General features: G+C 41.6%; 1 protein-coding gene and 1 long non-coding RNA gene across 3 annotated transcripts; one reads left to right on the top strand and one right to left on the bottom strand.

Annotated features, from left to right (window-relative positions):
* Positions 1-9,357: 9,357 nt before the first annotated feature.
* LOC134195824 (MFS-type transporter SLC18B1-like) lies at positions 9,358-10,813 on the top strand. Its single transcript, XM_062664908.1, has one exon. It carries the CDS (start codon positions 9,375-9,377, stop codon positions 10,674-10,676), a length of 1,302 nt encoding a protein of 433 aa, XP_062520892.1. The 5' UTR covers positions 9,358-9,374; the 3' UTR covers positions 10,677-10,813.
* Positions 10,814-21,103: 10,290 nt separating this feature from the next.
* LOC134195884 (uncharacterized) lies at positions 21,104-22,821 on the bottom strand. Of its 2 annotated transcripts, none has more exons than XR_009972448.1 (3): positions 21,772-22,821; positions 21,631-21,712; positions 21,104-21,567 (listed from the first exon to the last, which is right to left on the bottom strand). It is a non-coding gene; the product is annotated as an uncharacterized LOC134195884 (long non-coding RNA). The 2 variants fall into 2 exon arrangements; XR_009972449.1 differs by having other exon boundaries at positions 21,641-21,712.
* Positions 22,822-24,257: the final 1,436 nt, after the last annotated feature.

The raw sequence follows: 24,257 nt of genomic DNA, 5'->3' as shown, positions 1-24,257 counted from the left end.
AACAGGAAGCTAGTGAAGAGCAAACTGATCATCAAATTGATCAACCTGTAGAAAATTCTGGAAGACAAGGAAGAAAGAGAAAGTCTGGTCAATTTTCTTATGAAGAAACGACGTGCCTCATCAACCTGTGGTCACACTTGCGGATACAGAATCTCCTGACAAAGCCTGGTAGCAAGAGCAAATATGGCAGGAAATATCACAAGAACTAGCCAAACATAAATTCATCAGAACACCAGAGCAGTGCAAAGAAAAATTAAATAATCTAAAAAAGATTACAGACTGGTCAAGGATTGAATAAGAAGTGGAGAAGGAAATACAAGTGATTTTGCGTACTATGATGCTATGGACATGGTGTTAGGTGACTGTCCATCTGTCACCTACTAATGTATACGAGTTTTCTGATGGTATCTGCACATTATTGTCCTGTTCCTTAGTTGCCTCTCCGTACGACTCTACTCAAACAGGAGCTGAATGTCTATCCGGAAATAGCAGTGGTAAACCTCCAGATTGTAGTGACCAAAGCCCATACTTCTCTGAAACACCTGCCAGTACTAGTAGGCACCATAGCCCTCCTAGTGCACCTTCTAGTGCACCTCCTAATGCACCTCCTAGTGCACCCAAAAAAACGAAAAAGACAAGAAAGCAGTGGCCTTGATAGAGTTGTGAATGAACTTACTCAATTTGGGGGAAAGATCATGGATTTGATGTCAAGGATGGAAGATGCTGACAGAGAGAGAGAAGAGAGGCTGAACGAAGAGATGCATTCTTGCTCAATGCATTACGAATTCTGACAGGACAACAATGGAAGAACCTGACAATGCAAACCAGTAGCACAAAATTCCCAAAAAATTTAAAGCACACTGTATTGAGTGAAACCCTTTACGATTGATATAACAGGCTGGATTGAGAGGTGGACTTTTAATAGGTATGTGTGCCCCATCTACTGCTCCACCAATTTGAAGGAACCCATGACCAATATTTCTGAACCGTTCAATGACTTTCTTCAAGCGATCTCCTTGTGGCATCTAGACATACTGACAACTCAAGTGGGAAACGATTGCCTGACATAATTCATTGAAAATAGTGCTAGCAGTTGACACACCAACGCCAAACAAGTTTGAGACAGTCCTGTAATATTCACTGCCAGCCAACCTGTATAAATTCAAGGCTAGTCTCTTTCTCTGGCGATATAGGGACTCTCAAGTGGGTGGACTTCTTCGTGACCATATGTCGTATATCATTGCACAGACTACACACAATAGAAGAAATTAAGGTTATCAGTTAACTAGCTAATCTAGAACAATATCCAAACCTCATGAAAGTTCCTCTTGACATCCTGAAATTCTCTCTCCAATCAGTATCTGATGCATCCGCAAGCATTCTGTCCCACCACCTTGATTCTCTCGGTTTGATCCATAATGTGCGACCGGCAGGACGCATTCTAGCTACCACTTTTAGAACACACTGGAGTAAACAGAGTAAAACGAGAAGGACTCCTCGTTGCCGACGACGAAGGAGCCTCCTCTGACGCCTCCTCTTCTGAGCCCTAACGTCTAGCCGCAATACCATTAGAAACGTAGCTGGCATTCTCAAGGCTTCTAGCTGTACACAGTACTATGACCTATTGCGTAAGCGCGATCTCTTAACCGAGTCTAACACAACCACGGTCTAACCGAAGTTAACCAAACTTAACCATACTTGGTTTCACATTGACCTTGGTAGCCTAACTTAACCGAACTTTACCACGGTCTAGCCACCAGTGTGAAACCGCTCTATATTGGAATTTACTGGGTTAGTAGTTACCCAAAGCTATGAAATGTTGTTACATTGGTCTGGTAGTGTAGTTATATATATATATATATATATATATATATATATATATATATATATATATATATATATATATATATATATATATGATTATTCACGCAGGGTCTGAAATTGAGATTGTATACAGCAGTTTCTCTTTAAACTTCTGCAGTTGTACAACAGACATGCAATCATCTGTTGTTTGTCCTGTTACACTTTAACAAGTTTAGTGTGTAGCCCATCGAGCAATCTAAAAAATAGCTCCGTGTAGTCTGCCATGCTGCCGCATATATATTCCTTCTCATAGGTAACGTCTCGTCCGACATGTTGCTGCATCTGTTAACTAATTACCATGGCCATGCACACGTCATTTGTCGTCCCTCTAGGATCAAGAATATAGATGTGTCGCAAACAATTTTGGCGTGTTTCTAGGACTAAATTAGGTTTTTTCTAAAGCCTAGTTCACAATACACCTCGCGTCGCGACTGGGCGTCTCGCGTCAAAGGAGGCCGTTTCCGACGCGACGCGCTGGAATAGGAAAAATCGTATCCAACACGTCGCGTCGCGTCGGAAACGGTCTCCTTTGACGCGAGACTACGCGAGGTCTATTGTGAACCAGGCTTAAGACTAAAATTATATTGTCTCAATGTGAAATTAGACCCTAGTATGGTGCGAACGCTAGCAACAAGACTTTCAAGTTTGACTTCACTGCTATAATTATAGGCTTTGTAGATGTTTGAGAGTTGTTTATAGACTCTTTCTTTGTTTGAGATGTTTGCGACCAAGATACAGTTTGTATACATACAGTCTTATTATTTTGCGTTCTGGTGTCACTGCTACAAAGTATACCACTGAGTAGCGTCGGGGGGGGGGGGGGGAGAAGGGAGAGTAGATAGGCTAAATCCTCTCCAATCTTTGTAGGCGTGCATGCATGTCAAACCCTTAAGTTACCAAACGGTCAGATGAAACTTGATTTATCACGCTGTCCCTGTAATGCCGGACGTTCATATTGTAAAAGTAAAAAAGTAAAAATGGGCGTGGCTTTGCAGCGCGGGTGACAGCCCCAAACTTGAAACCACGCTATACACCGGTGCTTCTTACACTTCATAATTAATTAGACCTCTTACTAAAACGTGATCTTACATTCGATCTATTTGTCATGTAAACTTAATGTCACCAGCCAATGACTATGTGTACTTTACTAGTACAGCTGCTCTAAATACCTAAATAGTGTGCAAACATAAATTGCTATCAAATGCTTTCTCTTTAGCTATAATTTTAAGTACAATTAAAGACTTATTTTCAGTTTATGTCATTGTAGTTGTACATGTCTTTGGCCTTGCCTGATTGCTTAATTGATTTTAAGATTGCTTCTTGTCAAAATAGTAGCCATAGAAACCATTTCCTGTTTGTGAGCTATCTGACCAGAAAGTGATGACTAGTTCTCGTTGACCGTTTACTACAGGCAAATCCTTGCTTTTTATTAGACGATGGATGTGTCGATTTGGTCGCCCACAGAAAACGTTCGATTTCCCATTAGCAAACTCAACGTTTAGTTCAATGTAGTCGCGGTCTCTTCGCTCGGGATGAGCTGCTTGCTTGCATTCATTGAATGATTCAAAATTACCAAAATTGGTCGATAATGGTTGATCGAGATGAATTTTGTGAAATTTTAATACGCCAACAGACTTGACAATGAAATGGTACTCACAAACGATGTTTTCGGCATAACCTTCTTTCCCATATTTACCGTGTCTGCACAAAAATCAATTGTTCGTTTTTCTTTTAGCTAATAAACCCAAACCGTTGACATGTACATTTCAGAACAAATCGAGAAAGACTATAAGCAAACAGACAGACGGACAGACAGACAGACAAACAGACGAACAGACATTGTTTTATTGATTTACACTCTAGAAGATACAACAAGCAAATATTTGACAGACAGGTGCGTGCAGCTGTATTTTGAAGACTTTAAGAGCTTGTAATTGCTGTGCATAGTTGGACTTTTCTTTATATAGTGATTTGCAGTTGATGTTTAATAGTTCAGTGCTTGAAATATATGTATTGACAGACAGCAAGGAACACTACAAGTATAGCGTGTAAATATCGCAGACAAACTAAATACTAATTATATGAATGTTAATTAAGTAAATTGTGTAAAAAAGACCTACTCGAGATAACGCTTTGAATCATCGTACTAGAGTGGTTGCAGTAGTCCGGGTCTACAAATGAGCCACTGGAGTGGAGAACATCCAGGATTATAGTCCATCGCACTAGCAGCTTCTTGTATGGAAGCTATTCTGCATGCAAGGATACAAAAATTTCCTTTAATGCGAATTTAATCTCGAAAAGCAACAAATTTGTATCGATTAGCTAGTGGCAAGATCCGTATGAAATGCAAAGACAATACATTAATTAGTAATTAATGGAATACTTATATTTCAGTGTACGTAGTCACCAACCTGTAGACTAGCTACTATTATATCTTACACTAAAACAAACCCGCTAATATCACACTAAAACACCACTCCATTAAACGATAAATTAGGGAAATACATGCAAGACAACATTACGACGACAACGAGAGTGTACGGTAGAAACATGCAAAGATAAAATGACATCAAATCCTGATGCTCACAATTCGGTAGAATCGAGAACTTGCATTGAATCAGAGATAGCAAATGGTTCGCCCAAAGGCGTTCCCTTTTCATAAAAGGTCTTAGCCACAAGCCTAGAGTATCAAACAAGTGAGACTTACAACAAACTAAAAGAGTTAGCAAGTCATTAAATTGCACGTGCCATACCGTAAATCAGACGTAACCTTTTGTGTTCTTCTTGAGACTACATTAAAGCACTGCGCGTAGCTATAGCAGCAACGAAACACATCAATGAAATGATGTATATAATGTCAGCTGCCAACGTATCGCTTACTTTCCCGCCAATACGTTCTCAACGAAGCCTAGACCAGATACCAGGAGAAAGCCGAGAGCAAAGTGATACCACACATTCATGATCAAACGCGAAGAGTTTGCTGCGATTCTTGAAAACGACAATGATCAAACTGACTCTTAGCTGTGAGCTTTATACCGTGAGTGAGACCAAGCAAATTCCCAACAATTACGACATGTAGACACGTTTAGCTCAGTCGTTGGATCAATGGGTGTTTTCACACCACCATATGATCGACGCTTGCTGCGCTGCGTACGCGATATGAGGCACAACGATGTTGACGGATACTCAACTAGACTGCGGTAACTAGGACGCGTGCACGTTGCGTTCCCCGTGAGCATTTTAGATTAAAATATGTGACTGTGTAGTTACCTACCTAACTATACAGTACAAGCTGATTTGCTACTCGCATTTACTGGTTGCGTTATCTAGAGATAATAGAGAATGTCGACTATCGCCTGGACATGTTAGTGTATAGTGTCTACTGTGCACGATGTCTTCTCATCACCCGTCTCTTGGTCTAGTGCAATTCCTGTCACCGCGTCAGATCGTACGTGTCACAAGCCGCTGCATCCGCCGACACGGTGCAGTGTCACAGAAGTCATGGGTAGCTGCATCGCGTTTTACAAGATTGATAGGCGTGGTCATTAAACGCGTTGATGCTGGAAGTGTCTTAGTCTGTAAATCGTGTCTGCAAAGTTTTTGTCTTTTTTTGTGGTCGTTGGTCTCTAATTTTCTTAGCTAGTTTGTTGACAACAACCTTGCAGAGTTTGGCGGGCAACGATGCTGAAAATCAAGTGATGGGCGTGGCAGCACTGTGTTGAGAGAGTGTTAAGTACTGTGATCTAGAACTAGAACTAGTTGCCTAGTTATCTATAACAAGGGAAAGGGACATTTCACTGACAACTATAGAAGCGACAGATGCTGTTCCGCAGGCCCTGCCCTTCTTGACGCCTTGTTGATTAATTAAATTTCCAACGGCGTCGCTATGCATGGACCTGGGAAAGCTATTAATAGTAGTAGGTGTGGCTTCTTAGATGACACATGCAGACACAGGGTCTCTTAGAAGTTAAACCGTATCAGCTGGCCTCCTCAATTTTGAAGGTTTATGTATGTAGCGACGCCCTTGTTCCCAAAGTCTTAGAGAGGAAGCAATTGAATCGTGCATAGCTAGAGAGAGCTATGTAGCATTCTTTACGTTAATAGATAGATAGCATATAGATATGTGCGGTGGTAACGGTGTACGCGAGCAGATGTACAGTACAATGTATGCAAATTACTGGTAAGGTGGACAGTGAGGCATTGGTTAGAAATCAACACACTCCCCGTGTAGCGCTCGGTACAGAAAACGTGTAGGTTGGATTCGGTGCAAATGCAATCAGAATTAGAGAGAAACGCTAGCGGTAGAAGAGCGCGGCTTCAATCAGCTGGCGTAAAGTCTTCGATTGCTGGAAGCGCTGCGGAGGGCGACGACTCAGACAAGAGTCTACACGGAGCTGGTGTGGGCGTGTGTTCGAATGAACTAGAAGGTGTAGGGTTCGCGTCATCGAGAAATTTTACGCGGGGGTCGGTCCCTCGAGAGAAGGCCAGGCCATGCACTGCAATGACAAATTTGAGTAGTCATGCATGGACCTGCTCCGTTGCAAGCGCAGAGGTTTGGTATAGAAATCAGCTTTGTAGCATAAACGGTTGATACCGATACCCGCTCTTACAGAAGAATTGAACACAAACGCAATCCTACATATCAATGCTACTGTGTTGGTGATAAAAGAGAGGTGTTTGTGTGTGTGTGTGTGTGTTTGTGTGTGTGTGTGTGTGTGTGTGTGTGTGTGTGTGTGTGTGTGTGTGTGTGTGTGTCTGTGTGTATAGGAAAGGATCTCCAAAACAGCGAGTTTGAGCTCCACCGAATTTGGCTTGCACACGCCGAATCCATACAAGTCGAAAGTGAGATTGTCGCGATTTCCTGCGGATCGAACCCGCCCCCGCTCGCGCGCGAATGTCTCTGGAACGGAGCATCGGATCTCCACCTAATTTAAACTGCCCCTTCTTGACCTCGGACGGAACGCGCGGAAAGTGTTGTTTATTATGCGGGTAACGTCGATACAAGCAATATATCTAGTATACCCTGGTCTTTGAAAATATACGTCTCTCTGCGTTTTGCCCGTGTGCGCGCTTCGAATACCTGGCCTGTTGGATACATCTGTTCTCCACGACGGCAGCAACGTCTTCGAAGTGGCGACACGTAGAGACTGTCGAACGAAAACCATTTTTAGTAACTAACAATCAATAATGCAAAGCAGCCCGGGCAAAGAACGGGATCTGCATGTAACGGCAAGCATTTGATCTACTTTGAGATAATCGATCCAACAACGGAATATCATAATATAACTCTGTACGAAATTCCTCATGAGAATTCTGTCCACGGCGGCTAATTCGTCAGAACGAAGTAAAATGCTTGTGCATGAACGAGATATACCTAATTAATGATAAAGTCAGAACGAGATACTCATGCAACAAGATAAATTTGCATACATACAACGTTAAATTAATTAACTTTAGGAAAACTCTGTCCGCGGCTTCGAATGAGATCTAATCTAATCTACCCGTGCGAAGATCGGAACAGTAAGCTAGCTAGTAGATAATAGAGAGCGGAACTGTCGTTGTAATTACTAATTATTAATTAAGTTAGACTTTTTATCATACAGCGTTACAGCCGCTCTACGCTGCACATGCATGTGTACGGATGTAAATGCATCTGTTGTCGTGACTACAAGACTCAATAATCTTATATATAATACGCTAACGCTCGGAAACGCCCACTTCGTCTGTCTGTCCACCTGTCCACATGTATGTCTGTAACGCGCCGATCGACACGACGCCGGTCTCGAATCGTCGCGAAACGCGGCGGGCCGGTCGAGATCGCGATTCCGAGATGAACGGTCGCATCGGATTTCGCCCGGAGTGACTCCGACGGCCGAGACGAGACTTTGGCGGTCTGAAATGAGATGCGCTGATGTGTCTTCGCGAAAGTGAAGTCATTCTCCACGAATAGATCATGACGTTTTAGGTGGGAAGAATCTGAGATGGGGATGCTGGAAATGCATACTATAGTCTGAGACGAACGGTCGCGTCGGATTGCTTTGGGGGCTGAAATTAACCTAAAATTAGATTGCTATACGAATGTGTCTTCGCGGAAGTGCCGAGTATGCGGATTTGACGTGTTTTGAGATACGCGGGAGATTTGAGATGCGCGGGAGTTTGTGTAATCAATTGACCGAGTATGCGGTGGTGACGTGAACCAATCTGCGATTCATCTGCATTGATCGTCTGGATGCGCCATCATCAGCTCTGCATCGTCTGGATGCGCTGGCTATGGCGTGCGATCTCTGCCAAAACTCCCACAACGCAAACAGACGTCTGTGTTTACAGAGTCGCAGGGTAGGGAAAATCATTTGCTAGTCAAATTTCATGACAACTCAATACTAAGCCAAATTCTATTCAAAGATCTCTTATTTGAGATAAGGCAATATCCTTCATTGCCAAATAGACGTCGATGCCAAATGAATCACTGTCTGCTAGAAGGTCAATGCGTACATCCTGCTGCTTGCCCATACACAGTATCCAAACGCGTTCTATCCAGATTTCTTATAACTCAGTAAAAAATCTCAGAACACCGGCCACCTAACACTAGAATGTAAACGGTCCGAATTGTAGCCAGACTACTAACGCTGACATTAGTCTCAGAATCTAGTTCGTCTAGGAAAAGCGTCACATTTCACTTTTGTCAGCCAGGCTATGTAGCGCCTCACTCACATACCCATCCCTACATACCCATTATTTTCTCAAATGATTCTAGACTTGTTCTCTAGAGTGACTATGCGTCACTATCAATTTATCATAAATACGCATTGACCGGGCAAAAGAAATGAACTTCTGCAGCTTCTACTGTTTGCGTTGTGCTATCGATTTCTGTTTGCGTTGTGCATGCTACCGACGTCTGTTTGTGTTGTGCTACACAGACGTCTGTTTGCGTTGTGCTACCGCAGTCTGTTTGCGTTGTACTAACGCAGTCTGTTTGCGTTGTGCAACCGCAGTCTGTTTGCGTTGTGCTACCGAAGTCTGTTTGCGTTGTGCATGCAACCGACGTCTGTTTGCGTTGTGTTCCCGACGTCTGTTTGCGTTGTGGGAGTTTTGGCAGAGATCGCACGCCATAGCTGGCTGTAGACTTTGGCGTTCTGAAATGAGATGAGCCGGAGTTTGTTTGCTCAATCCATTAACCGATTATGTACGCGGATGTGACGTGCGCTCGTCAGCCACTGTACGCCATCCTCTAATTCCCAGAGTGCAAGATGCGCCGGCTCACCGGGCCGCTTTTGCGTCCGTGCGTGCGTCCGTGTGTCACGGAAGGTGCGTCTTCTTTGCAGAAGTGGCGTACAACGATAGATTGCCACCGCCCAGATTGCCACCGCCCATAGGGGCGGGTAGTACTAGTACAATATATTTTTCTTACGGTAATTGTTGTGTCTAGGGATTCTTCTATACGGGCATGTGTTGCCTTTGTTCCAATTGGTACTCTCGACTATGCATTGCCTTGGACGCATCGTCGCTTAGCTATGAATGAGCAAGAAAGCATCCAGATTGAGAAAAGCAGCGAAAGTATTACGAGCTCACAACCACGCTTACGTCGGTTTGTCTTTGCGACCGTGTTGGTAGTGTGCGCCTATTTCACCTATATCTGCATCTCTTTGTCGTCTCCCTTCTATCCACAAGTGGCCGCCAAAAAGAAAGGGTCAACAGCGGACACGGAGGTTGGTGTAGTGGTGGGCAGCATTCAGCTGTCTGCTGTGATTGGATCAATGATTGTTGGAGCGTACATGAACAAGATTGGAGTTCGATTTCTTCTCACAGCCGGGCCTTTCCTCCTTGGAGGATGTACCGTCATTTTTGGCTTCGTCGGTAACATAGACACGTGGGCGTCATTTATTGGACTCAGTATAGCTATCAACTTTGTTATGGGATTTGGACAAGTTGCATTTACTACAACTGCAAGTACAGTGCTTGTCGATATGTTTTCTTCTCGTATAGCTACTATTTGGGCTGTCGTGGCTTTATCTCTTTCTCTTGGTTATATTACTGGTACACCACTTGGGGGATTTTTGTATGACAGTGAGGGTTTCTTCTTTCCCTTTGTTATCATTGGAAGTGTGTTGCTGCTATTTGTCCCATTGCTGTTAATCTTTGATGCAGAAGGCACCGACATAATATTCAGACAAACTGACTCTAACAGCCAAGCAACCATGTGGTCACTGGTAAAGATGATGCCTGTACTCGTAGTTTGTGTGAGCCAGTTTTTGTCATTTGCACCTTCAGCACTCTTTCAAACTTCTCTTCCAGTGTTTCTTTCCAATACATTTGGTTGGAGTGCATCTCAAATTGGCATGACATTTTTTATATTGGGAGGAGCCTATCTTGTATCAGCAATCGCTGTTGGCGTACTAGCAGATACCACTAAACCACGACCTGTAATGATTATAGGATTACTAGTGGAAGGTTGTTCAATGTTACTGATTGGTCCATCGTTTGTGTTTCCATTTCTCTCTCCCAGACCTTGGTTTGTGTATTTAGCAATGGGACTGAATGGAGTCGGAATGGCTATGGTTACAGTACCTTCAGCTGCAGACATGATTGATACTGCTGTTGCAAGAGACTATGAAAAGAATATTTCATTGTTTGCAGTCGTATCGGGTCTAATAAATGCAGCAACATTTTCTTCAGGAGCTTTGTGTTCACCAATTTCTGGTGCACTGACGGCTGCCTTTGGCTTTCGTCAGTCTACTTCTTACTTTGCTTTTATCATTTTTCTTCACTTTATTGTAACCATAGTGACTACTGTAGTTGAAAGGAGATGGTCTTGAACTCGAAGTAACAATAACTTGCTAACACTAAAATGTATGTCTTCATATGTGATTTCTGTGACGTTGTTCTCAATTTTCTGTAATAGCTTTTGCTAGTAGCAAAGAAATATTTGAAATTTACTTAATATAGACCTTGGGTATCATGTATACATATGCTAAGTGTTTACTATTTTACGGTAGAGTCTGACATGAAACACTTTTTGAAACTAGTATAACTGATGCTTGCAAAGGTACTGGTCTGTTATAACTTGTGCCGTCTACCCTGTCTCGGTATTTGTAAGAACTAGGACTCTAAGAAGTAGTCATATTAATTTTGGAAGTGCACCATACATTGCCCATGCAAGGAATATGATCTTGAAGTAGCCCCAAAATGGCAATCTATGCAGCAAATAAACAACCATTTATTTTAACGTCGTTCTAATACTCAGTTAATTAAATTTCTAATTTTAAATTTAATAGTTGATTTTTAAATTGAAATTCCATACAGGACCTAAAACTATTATTTAGAACCCCGCTCGACAGCTCCGTACGTAAATCGATTGTTGAACCTATCAATCTCAAGCTGTCTGATCTAGGCAAGTTTCAATGTGATTAATTAACTTTTAGTATAAGAACCATCCCACCCTATTTTCCATAATGATGTAGAGGTCTGATAGAACACTGTCTTAGTATACATAAAATTTGGAGATATTAAACACTATTATGCAAAAACATCATTGAAATGATAAACAGCGGGAGTCAACTACATAGTAACGCTGCACAAGTAAGAACACCTTCGCGTACCGCAGCCATAATCTTAAGAGCATCTACACACAGAGAATCGTGGATGGTCGGATTCCTTGCCTAACTCTAAACCAGCACTGTAAAAAGAATGTTGCAGTAACACACAAGACAAATGTTAATTAAATTAAATGCGCACTGGTTGATATAGCTAACACAGATGTAGAGTGTTGAAATAACGTATACATCCACTGTGTAGAACCGGAGCTTATATGCTCCTGGTAGAACTAAACAGTGAGGTTTGAATCAACACATGATGAGTTGAAGCAACACACACATGCTGTGTTAAACATAACACGTACCGTGTCACGCTGTTTAGTCTAGAGAACACATGATAACAAACGTGTTGAAATCAAACTACCCGCTGTCACTTTAGCCCACAGTGAAGACGCCGTACAGTTCTGGAACAAGATTCTTGCACGGATTCGCTCAAATCGAACGCAGCTAAATGTTTGATTGCATAAAAATGTTTCTGAAAAAGAAGTCTACATGAGAATCTAGATATGGCCATTTAGAGTATTTGCTGTCACAAATGCAGTTTTGAGGGGAAAAGAGACATAGATGGCCGATTTGAATAATCCCAATTTTGTCATATTATATCTACAGTTGCCGTTTGTACATAGTACTGTAGAGTCAAGTCTATCATGCAGAAAGGCGTTCGGAATTATGAGTATCTTCGCGATTCAGTTATGATAGAGTTAAAACTGTTTGCGATAAGGTCTGTGGAATGAACAGCGCTCCAAAAATCAGATAACTTTATGCAATCAGCAAACATCGCTGGCTAAACATTGTACGCGCATGCATGTCCAGCATGATACCGTACGCGTGTACAGGTTAAGTTAATGCACGGATGTGCGTAAGCTAGCGCAGTTGCGAAAAGACAAATCTTTGAACTAAATCTAATCTGAATAGATAAATAGTCCTTATCTAAAATCTCTGTTACTGATGATGCATGTGAACATAGCGGTCACAAGCATCGATCGACGTAATTCGAGAATGTTTCTGATGTGCATGTCTCTATATACTGTATGTCTCTATTTTCTACGCCTCGCCAAACGTTGACGGTAATGCAGCCTATTAATTTGTTTTTACATATAGCAACTGTACACAACTTGATCTATAGTTATATGGCCACACGAGACTAGCCTATTCCATACTACATATACGTATGTATAATGAATGCTGCGTCAAATAGGTTTGCTTTTGTCAGTCAATAAAATGATTTGAACTAATTATGTAGGTGATTGTTTTTTATTCTGTCGTCATAGAAGTATCCATAGAAACCATGCCCAACTAAAGACCCATCCGACTAGAACGTAATGACCAATTCTCGTTGCCCTTCTACCATAGGTAAATCCTTGGGACGTATCAATCAGTGCACGTGCCTGTTTGGCTGCCCGCAAACACGTTCGATCGACCGCTCGCAAACTCGACGTTCAGCTCAATATAATCGCGGTCTCTTCGCTCTATATGAGTCGCTCTCTTGCATTCTGGTTTGATGATAAGACTGCCTGTCTTTCTCAGCCACCTGTATAAACAAGTGTTTAGTGTGACTCAGCCATCTGTTTAAACAAGTTTTGGGATGCTTGTGTCTAGTGGCGTGAACGTGGTGTTAATTAATTTGTTTATGCTTGCAAAAAAAGGTTTGTAGGTGCGTGCCAGTACATATGCATCAACTGTTTGGTGTTGTTAACCCTAGGCTATTAACCTAAAATCAATCGTTGAGTGTCTAGGAACACACGCCATTGGTAAGTTTCCTGCGTTGTAGTGCGTTTGGAAGCACATTGCTAAGTCTACTGTACACCTAAAGTACCTGGAACTGTCAATTTCTCGTCGCCTATAGCTAGGGTTCAGCACTGTTATGTCATTACATACATCTAGAAGACAAACTAGACGAAGACGTAAGCATAGTAAAGCACGAAAAATAGTAAATCCAAACAAAAATTAAAACTATCGGATCCAGCCAAAAAGTAACTTACAAATCAGTATATATAGAGCTGAAAACATGTTGCGAATTTAAGATAGCAATACTGCTGCAACCGGTCCTCCTGTTTCAAAAACATGTTCTAGCCTAAGCCTATAGACATGATTAGCTACAACAAGAGTTCGAATTTTACTTCAGTTCTCCAGCGTGTAAATTATATCTATAGATAAGGTTATCGATCTTTTCAAAGAGTCTTGCTAATTGTCACATTGAAACATTGCACGTAGCTGAAATTTGAAAAACATCTAAATGTGCATTAATTAATATACAACAGGTTTGTGCATACTTTCTCCCCAGTGCGACGTCAGCAGTACAAATTCAGAGGAGAGAGAAGCATTGCCGTACGTTTATAATACAAAACTGAAGTTGCTGAGATCTGTGACAACAATTAATGGTCTAATTAGCAGAATGTTGTGCTGCTTAAAGCTGTGATGACAAAATTTGCCACAATGACGCACGACCTTGCTGAATTTAAATTTTAGGTCAAGTAACGGTGAGCTTGTTATCATCTTGCTGTCCAATTACGTGCCTGGCAACATCTAGATACCTAGCTATATATATATATATATATATATATATATATATATATATATATATATCTTATGTATGTATACGTTTTTAACGTAACAACATTTGATAGCTTTGGGTAACTACTAATCCAGTAATTTCCAAAAAATAAAACAACTCTTGAATGTAATAACATTAACATGTTAGCTTAATTATACGTTATGACAAATGCATGTCTATGATTATTCACGCGGCACGCCGCAGGGTCTGAAATCGAGATTGTACACAGCAGTTTCTCTTTTAATTAGTATACAGACATGCAATCATCCGTTGTTTGTACTGTTGCACTCTAACAAGTGTGCAGCCCATCGAGCAATTTAGAAAATAGCGTGATGTAGTCTGCCATATCCCTTCTCTTACGTAACGTCTCGTCCGACATGTTGCTGCATCCACTAACTAATTACCATGGCCATGCACACGTCATCTCGATATTTTGTCGTCCCTCTAGGATCAAGAATATACATGTGTCGTAAACAATTTTGGCGTGTTTCTAAGACTAAAATTAGGTTGTCTCAATGTGAAATTTTAGACCCTAGAATGGTACGAACATTGCTGTGAACGTTAGCAACAAGACTTCCAAGTTTGACTTAACTGCTATAATTATTTCCATGCAGGTGTTTGTGAGTTGTATACATAATTATTATAGTCTTTCCCTGTTTGAGATGTTTGCGACAGGTACGGGCATTACATTCGAAGATACAGTCTGTACAGTCTTATTTTTCGCGTTTTGGCGTCACTGTACAAACAGACCACTGGAGTAGCGTCGGGAGGGAGAGATGAGCTAAACCCTTTCCAGATCGAGTCCAATCTCAATTTGTAGGCGTGTCAAGCAAAAGCACCATGTTTCTCTCAGGTTACCAAACAGTCAGATGCATCTTTGTCCATTACACTGTCCCTGTAATGGCCGACGTTTATACTGTAGAAGTAAGAAGTATAAAATGAGCGTGGCTTCATTTGCAGCGTGGATGACAGCCCCAAACTTGAAACCACGCTATACACCGGTGCTTCTTATACTTCATAATTAATTAGACCTTTTACTGAAACGTGATCTTACATTCGATCTATTTGTCATGTAAACTTAATGTCACCAGCCAATGACTATGTGTACTTTACTAGTACAGCTGCTTTATATACAAACCAGACCGTAATAAAACCTAAATAGTGTACAAAAATCAAACACTTTCTCTTTAGCAAAAGTCTTTAGGCACAATTAAAGACTTATTTTCAGTTTATGTCACTGTAGTTGTACATGTCTTTGGCCTTGCCTAATTACTTAATTAATAAATTTTAAGATTGCTTCTTGTCATAATAGTAGCCATAGAAACCATTTCCTGTTTGTGAGCTATCTGACCAGAAAGTGATGACTAGTTCTCGTTGACCGTTTACTACAGGCAAATCCATACTCTTTATTAGACGATGTATGTGTCGATTTGGTCGCCCACAGAAAACGTTCGATTTCCCATTAGCAAACTCAACGTTTAGTTCAATGTAGTCGCGGTCTCTTCGCTCGGGATGAGCTGCTTGCTTGCATTCATTGAATGATTCAAAATTACCAAACTTGGTCGATAATGGTTGATCGAGATGAATTTTGTGAAATTTTAAAACGCCAACAGACTTGACAATGAAATGGTACTCACAAACGATGTTTTCGGCATAGCCTTCTTTCCCATATTTACCGTGCCTGCACAAAAAAATTAATTGTTCGTTATCCGTTTAGCTAATAAACCCAACCCGCTGACATATAAATTTTAGAACAAATCGAGAAAGACTATAAGCAAACAGACAGATTATTTTATTGTTACAGATCCTCTACTTGCACACATCCTAGACTTCTATGATGAACCAGTCCTTCACAGCGAAATACTTGAAAACATTAGTGGATTTGGATCTGTACATTAAAGTCAAAAAGCTTGTCCATGTCATTCTTTGTTTCTGAAACTCTTGACAACTTTTTGAGGATTACTTTTGAGTTGCATCTTTGAAGAATCAAAGAAAACCGTTTCCTCCAAAAAGTTTTGAATTGTTCTGCACTACGAAAGGGGTCTTCTTCAATACGGTTGCACTGTTTTGAGAGAGTGTGTAAGAAGGCATCGGCTTGCAGGCCCCATCTACCAAAGTGCTCAAACACTAATGAGATACACTTTGATGACGTCCCTCCTGGTAGAATTTCTCCTGTATACTTATTGGTCTTCTTCTCTTCTCTTGTGCGGGCAGCAAACCCATCCTCCCTGCTGGGTCGTTTTAGAATGCCTTGATTCCATGGGTGTGCCAATGATATGTCAACATCTAGATTTTGTCCTGATTCTACATCAAAGAATGTAATGTCTCAGTATTGACGTATAGATTTCTTGGTTCTTTCTCATGTGGAATATGTAGGTCACTCATGCATTCACTCCAGCCATGGAGAACAGAGTTATGGGACCAAACAGGACCACCTCCATACTTACAGACCAAAAGGTGGTATCCTTGAGGTCTATAACTCGACCACAATCGCAAACATTCGCCCATTCAATAAATGGCAAAGGCAATCTCAGTCTTAGATAGGACGCAATGGAAAACTCGTTTGCTTTAATTAAGTGCGTGCTTACCAGAAGACGGTATTACTTCTAGCCATGGTCCTGCGCCTTTTCCTTGTAAAGATCGTAACCTTGCTGCATCTCTACCAGAGGGGACATGGGCGAGCAGGTCACCAACTTTACTGCTGGCAATCTTGGTGCACTGTAACTTTCGTGGGTATGAAATGAAGTCCTCATGGACTGATTTTCCTCTGATTCATTGTCGACTGATTTTGGCAAAGGTGGTAATAACTGAAACGCTGACTTTAGAGTAGAACCAATTGATTCTAGTACTGATTCAGACTCTTTCAGATAGTTGACCAAGTCAGACATTGATGAGAAACGACCAGGCAACTTGTTCATAGTCTGACACCATGAAGATAAGTAAGCTGCATTAGAAATTTGTCTGACCTGTGTTAGACCAAATCCCTAAACTGGTCTTAAGGGCTGCTTGTTTCCATGCAGTGTCACTGAGGTGACTAAAGCCAATAATGCCTATGAAGGTTCTCTTGGTCAACTCATCATGAATGATTTCAGCTTCTTCCAGATCACAAGGGAACACTGTCAAGAGAACAGACAGACAGACGGACAGACAGACAGACAGACAGACAGACAGACAGACAGACAGACAGACAGACGGACGGACAGACATTGTTTTATTGATTTACACTCTAGAGGATACAACAAGCAAATCTTTGACAGACAGATACGTGCAGATGTAGCTTGAAGACTTTAGGAGCTTGTAATTGTTGTGTAGTTAGACTTTACTTTAGTGATTTGCAGTTGATGTAATATATGTATTGACAGACAGCAAAGAGCACTACAAGTATAGCGTGTAAACATTGCAAGCAAATATAGCGTGTAAACATTGCAAACAAACTAAATACTAATTATATGAATGTTAGTTAAGCAAATTGCATAAAAGACCTACTCGAGATAACGCTTTGAATCATCGTACTAGAGTGTTTGTAGTAGGCCGGGTCCACAAATGAGCCACTGGAGTGGTGAACATCCGGGATTATAGTCCATCGCACTAACAGCTTCTTGTATGGAAGCTATTCTGCATGCAAGGATACAAAAATTCCCTTTAATACGAATTTAATCTCGAAAAGCCACAAATTTGTATTGATTAGCTATTGGCAAGATTCGTATAAAGTGCAGAGACAATACATTAATTAGTAGTTAATGGAATACTTATATTGGAGAACAAATTATCCGGGTGAGTAAGTAATGCACGTGACTACTCAATCTGCCCGTGCGGATGGTGGGCTTATATATTTCAGTTACGTAGTCACCAACCTGTAGACTAGCTACTATTATATCTTACACTAAAACAAACCCGCCAACAGAACACTAAAACACCACTCTATCAAACGATAAATTAGGGAAACACATGCAAGAAAACATTACGACGACAACGAGAGTATACGGTAGAAACATGCAAAGATAAAATGACATCAAAATCCTAATGCTCACAATTCGGTAGAATCGAGAACTTGCATTGAATCAGAGATAGCAAATGGTTCGCCCAAAGGTGTTCCCTTTTCATAAAAAGTCTTAGCCACAAGCCTAGAGTATCAAACGAGTGAGACTTACAACAAACTAAAAGAGTTAGCAAGTCATTAAATTGCACGTGCCATACCGTAAATCAGACGTAACCTTTTGTGTTCTTCTTGATACTACATTAAAGCACTGCGCGTAGCTATAGCAGCAACGAAACACATCAATGAAATGATGTATATGATGTCAGCTGCCAACGTATCGCTTACTTTCCCGCCAATACGTTCTCAACGAAGCCTAGACCAGATACCAGGAGAAAGCCGAGAGCAAAGTGATACCACACATTCATGATCAAACGCGAAGAGTTTGCTGCGATTCTTGAAAACGACAATGATCAAACTGACTCTTAGCTGTGAGCTTTATACCGTGAGTTGAGACCAAGCAAATTCCCGACAATGACGACATGTAGACACGTTTAGCTCAGTCGTTTGATCAATGGGTGTTTTCACACCACCATATGATCGACGTTTGCTGCGCTGCGTAGGCGATATGAGGTACGTACAACGATGTTGACGGATACTCATCTAGACTGAGGTAACTAGGACGCGTGCACGTTGCGTTCCCCGTGAGCATTTTAGATCAAACTATGTGACTGTGTAGTTACCTACCTAACTATACAGTACAAGCTGATTTGCTACTCGCATTTACTGGTTGCGTTATCTAGAGATAATAGAGATTGTCGACTATCGCCTGGACATGTTAGTGTATAGTGTCTACTGTGCACGATGTCTTCTCATCACCCGTCTCTTGGTCTAGTGCAATTCCTGTCACCGCGTCAGATCGTACGTGTCACAAGTCGCTGCATCCGCCGACACGGTGCAGTGTCACAGAAGTCATGGGTAGCTGCATCGCGTTTTACAAGATTGATAGGCGTGGTCATTGAACGCGTTGATGCTGGAAGTGTCCTAGTCTGTAAATCGTGTCTGCAAAGTTTTTGTCTTTTTTTGTGGTCGTTGGTCTCTAATTTTCTTAGCTAGTTTGTTGACAACAACCTTGCAGAGTTTGGCGGGCAACGATGCTGAAAATCAAGTGATGGGTGTGGCAGCACTGTGTTGAGAGAGTGTTAAGTACTGTGATCTAGAACTAGAACTAGTTGCCTAGTTATCTATAACTAGGGAAAGGGACATTTCACTGACAACTATAGAAGAGACAGATCCTGTACCGCAGGCCCTGCCCTTCTTGACGCCTTGTTGATTAATTAAATTTCCAACAGTGGCGTCGCTATGCATGGACCTGGGAAAGCCATGGTCTAAATTATATATAATTAATTAACACATGCCGTGGTAATCCATTGTAATTACTATCTTCAGATGTCGTTGCTAACCTCAGTGTGTTGGTCAGCTGTCGTATCTAATTTAGTCTCTTAACGTTCTGGTGTTAGCCACTATTGTTCTCAAGCATCTCGGTTCGGATCGAACGTAGAGTGCTAGCGAACATGAATGCTAGGCATCGCTTCGCTCTCGGTCTCATTTTAATGTGCTACTGTGACGACCTACTGGCGCAAAGGTAAGCAGTTTAACATCATGCATACAGTTTATGAATTATAATGTCAGAGTTTTGGTTGCTTTCAGTTACGTGCAGTGTTACTATGTGATATCAAGAATCAAGAGGGAGTTCACGCCTGATCTGAAGTGATGCTGCAGTAGATTGCTAAAAATCTGGCTGGCAGATGTTGATTTAAAACTGCTGTGGTTGTTGCCATTTGTTGTTATTCAGATTTGTGACTAGCTCTGTCTTTGAGAAAGGGAAACCAATGGGTGACCGATTTCCGATCTCTGAATCTATGCACGTTCTCAACTCTACCGAGTTGTGAGTAATGTCTTTGCATATGTGCACTATGGTTACTGTACTTGACTGGGTTCTTTTTGGTTTTTGTTAATAGTGTTATTGGTTGTTTTAATTAATATAAAGGCATTTATTATATAACTGTAGAGGTATTCAAGGTGTATGAAATATACTAGGTGATTATCTATAGGGTTTTATCAAAAATTTCATATTGTTATTTTTGGTGATGTCATGATGGATGATGATGTTATATTTTCATTACAATCACCCGTGTCACATCATACCAGCAAATGGAAAGTAGCAATAGCTAGTAACAGTGTACATTTTAGAGATTTACAGTAATGAGGCCAAATATCGACCATCGCATTTGTGGTTGCTTGACATCTCGCGCATTTTCTCTGATTGTGGGTGGTGTGGGAGTACTTCATCCGTTCAACTGTTTTCTGTCGACGTCAGAGGTCACGTCTAGTAGACAGAAATCCTCTTAGGCGATTAATTTCTAGCTTGTCTGCGGGCTGTCAATTTGCTTTCAAGAATGTGCATGAGTGTGACCATGTCGTAGACACCAACCACAGTAGTACAGTAACACAAATTCTCGTGAACACTGTCAGACAGATCGATGGTCTCTTTCATAATGCGAACGTTTGCATGCGTACATGAGTACTAGCTGTCAGACCCAAATCTTGCGTCTAGGCATGTACGCAAAAACCTGGTACATGCAGTGAGTAGAAGTTTGAAAGCAGTGTACAGCATTTTATTATTATGACATCGTTATAAAGGAGACTGACTCTCACAACGACAATAAAAAACGCAGTTGGAAGATCGAGAGAAGATGCCAGTTGATACGTGCATCTAAGGCAAGCGAAACATACAAATTTCGAGCTTTCTTTTTACCTCAACTAACACAAGTGATCTAGCTTGTACGACGAAATTTCAGATTCTAGCAAAATCACAGTCCTCGCTTTCCATTTAGTATTTCCTGTTGACATCTGCAAGAACCGCGCTCTTACTTGTTGACTTGTATGTATGACGTCATATCATCAGTTTTTAAGAATGAATATTTGAAATAGAAAATACGATTTTATTTGATATTTTGGATTGAGTGCAATTTACAAATTTAGTTTTCTGTTTATTTGTCTTTTCTAGACGTTAGACGATTTGATAAATGACTCTAATTTTTTGCATGATTTATTCGATTTGCCATTTATTGATTTACATTTCCATCTTCTGTTCTCTCTCTATTTATCTATTCATACAACTTAGCAACTACTACATGCAGTGCTGCCTTTTTTCTGTGCAGATATCGTAAGTATGCGTTAGAAGGTTACGCAGAAAATACCGTCTGTGAATATCATTTCATTGTCACACGCGTCAGTGCTCTGAAATTCAACAAAATTCATCTCGATCAATCATCCGGGGTTCTCGTATCCTACGACGAATGCAAGAGAGCGACTCATCCCGAGCGAAGAGACCGCGATTATATCGAGCTGGACGTTGAGTTTGCGAGCGGTCGATCGAACGTGTTCTGGGGGCAGCCAAATAGGCACGTGCACCGATTGATACGTCCCAAGGATTTGCCTGTAGTAGGAGGGCAACGAGAATTGGTTATTACGTTCTGGTCGGATGGGTCTTTAGTTGGGCATGGTTTTTATGGATACTTCTATGACGACAGAATAAAGAACAATCATCTACATAATTAGTTGAAATCATTTTATTGACTGACAAAAGTAAACCTGTTTGACGCAGCGTTCATCATACATATGTATATGTAGTATGGAACATGCTAGTCTCGTGTGGCCATATATCTAAAGATCAAGTTGTGTACAGTTACTGTATCTAATAACAAATTCATAGGCTTCATTACCGTCAACGTTTGGCGAGGCGTAGAAAATAGAGACATATATAGAGACATGCACATCAGGAACAATTCTCGAATTACGTCGATCGATGCTTGTGACCGCTATGCTCACATGCATCATCAGTAACAGATATTTTAGATAAGGACTATTTATCTATTCAGGTTAGATTTAGTTCAAAGATTTGTCTTTCGCAACTGCGCCAGCTTACGTACATCCGTGCAAATAACAACAGATAGTGAGCTCCATTTAACTCCATCAAGTCCGTTCCCACGACTTGCCAAGGAAAATCTGGTAACTAAGGAGTTATGAGTGGTTCAGTTCAAATGTGGATTCTCATTTGCACATGTGGGGCATTGTTGCACCAACTGATATATCTCTTTGGTTATCCCCGGCCACCAGACGGAGGTGTTTGCTGTCTGTCTGCAACGAACTATACCTGATGACCCTCAAGAATTTTTGTCAGGACGTCTCTTCTGAGTTCGTCCGGAATCACTACGCGGTTGTTGTATAGGAGTAAGTTGTTGTGTACCGTTAGTAGCGATCTTCCTCTCCAAAACGGGATTAGAGACTCAGAGGTTACCACGGGACATTTGTCGGGCCATTGTGACTGGCAGTACTGCATCACTTGGGCACACGTAGCATTTCTAGCTTGTGCTTCTCGGTACATTTGTAGTCTGTCCGCTGTAGTTGGTAGATTAGCAACTACCTCGTTGATGAAGGTCTCAACAAAGTCCTGCAGAGAATCCTCTGTGATCTGTTCTGGTAGCGGTGCTCTTGACAACGTGTCAGCTGTATAAAGCAGTTTCCCAGGTACATGTTCAATTGTGAAGTCGTATCTCGCCAAACGAAGTCGGAAACAAACAATTCTTGGCGGTAACCTGTCCAAGTGCTTAGTACTAAGCAAAGGAACTAACGGCTTGTGGTCGGTCTCGATATGAAATTTGCGACAAAATACGTAATCTTGAAACTTATCACAAGCCCATGTTAATGACAGAGCTTCCTTTCAATTTGCGCGTAGCGATTCTCAGTATCCGTGATGCGTATGCTATCGGCTTCCATTTATCTCCGCCTTCTTAAAGAAGTACCGCGCCTAGACCGTGTGATGACGCGTCAGCGGATACTTTCACCTTCTTCTGCGGATTGTACAGCTCCAGGACTGTAGGACGAGTCAATTCATCTTTGATTCTTGTGAATGCCAATTCTTGTGGATGTTCCCACAACCATGAGCGTCTCGTACTCAACAGCTCTCTCAAAGTTGGCTTATCTCCAAAAGATGTGGTGAAAATTTTCCTAATTGGGTTTGCCATCCTCGTGAAGCGGCGCAACTCAGATACGTTCTTGGGCCGCTCTAGGTCTTGGATAGCTTTCAGCCGTGCCGGATCCGCTCTAAGACCTCTGCCATCGATAATGTGATCAAGGAATTTGACGGTGTGTACACCAAAACTCCTACTTGGCCTTATTTAGAGTTGCTCCTGCTGCTTGCAGTCGTTGTAAGACCGAAGTCAGTCGGTCGTCGTGTTCCGTTTGACTTGTTCCGAATATGAGGACATCGTCCATGTGACATAGTACTCCAGGTAGTCCCGAAAGAATCTTGCTCATTCGTCTTTGGAAAAGCTCGGGCGCACTAGCGATGTCAAATGGTAACAAGTTGAAGCAGTACCGTCCGTGAGGGGTGACAAACGTAGTCAGTAGCCTAGATTCCAACTCTAGTGGTATCTCCCAAACCCACTATTAGCTTCGATTTGCTAAACGTTGTGGCTCCCGCCAATTGAGCAAGTTTGTCGTCCACTTTGGGTATGGATAAATCTCTCGTAGTACATTCTCACTGAGGGGTTTCATATCCACACAAATCCTGACATCTCCTGTCTTTTTCCTGACTACAACCATACCAGCGTACCATTCTGTAAGGTCTTACACTTGTGAGATGACACCGATCTTTTCCATTCGATCTAGTTCTTCTTTGGCTTGTTGTCTAAGAGAAATTGGAACATTCTGAGGTGTGTACAGCGCATAGGGCTTGGCTCCCTCCTTAAGATTGATTTCGTATGGATCACCAAGATTACCCGGTCCCTGAAAAACATTGGGAAATCGCAGTGGTCGCTTGGATCCCGTAGACAAGTCGTAACGACGTGATAGCCGGTAACCCTAGCAAATTAGTTTTCAATCTCTGGACAACAAAGATAGTCTCCTCTGATGTCTTGCTATTCACTGATAGTGTACTTGTGAATTGTCCCAATGTTCGGAGAGCTGTAGATGTTGGTCCGTACAAGGCTTTGGACGGTTTCTGCAACTTCGGCTTTTCTAGCATTCTATGTGCCTCTTCTGTGATCACTGTCACTTCTGCCCCCGTATCTAACTTGAATGTTAGCGCTTTGCCTCCTACTAAAATTTTAACAGACCATGTGATCCTTTTGGGTGCGTTCACTGGAAATACATAGGCCCCATCTCGACTCTCACTGTCTACAGTCGCGATTGTCTTCGAGAAACATTG

The sequence above is a fragment of the Corticium candelabrum genome, chromosome 20 (assembly GCF_963422355.1).
Source record: "Corticium candelabrum chromosome 20, ooCorCand1.1, whole genome shotgun sequence".
NCBI classification, from domain to species: Eukaryota; Metazoa; Porifera; class Homoscleromorpha; order Homosclerophorida; family Plakinidae; genus Corticium; species Corticium candelabrum.
This window is presented reverse-complemented; position numbering and strand designations above follow the sequence as displayed.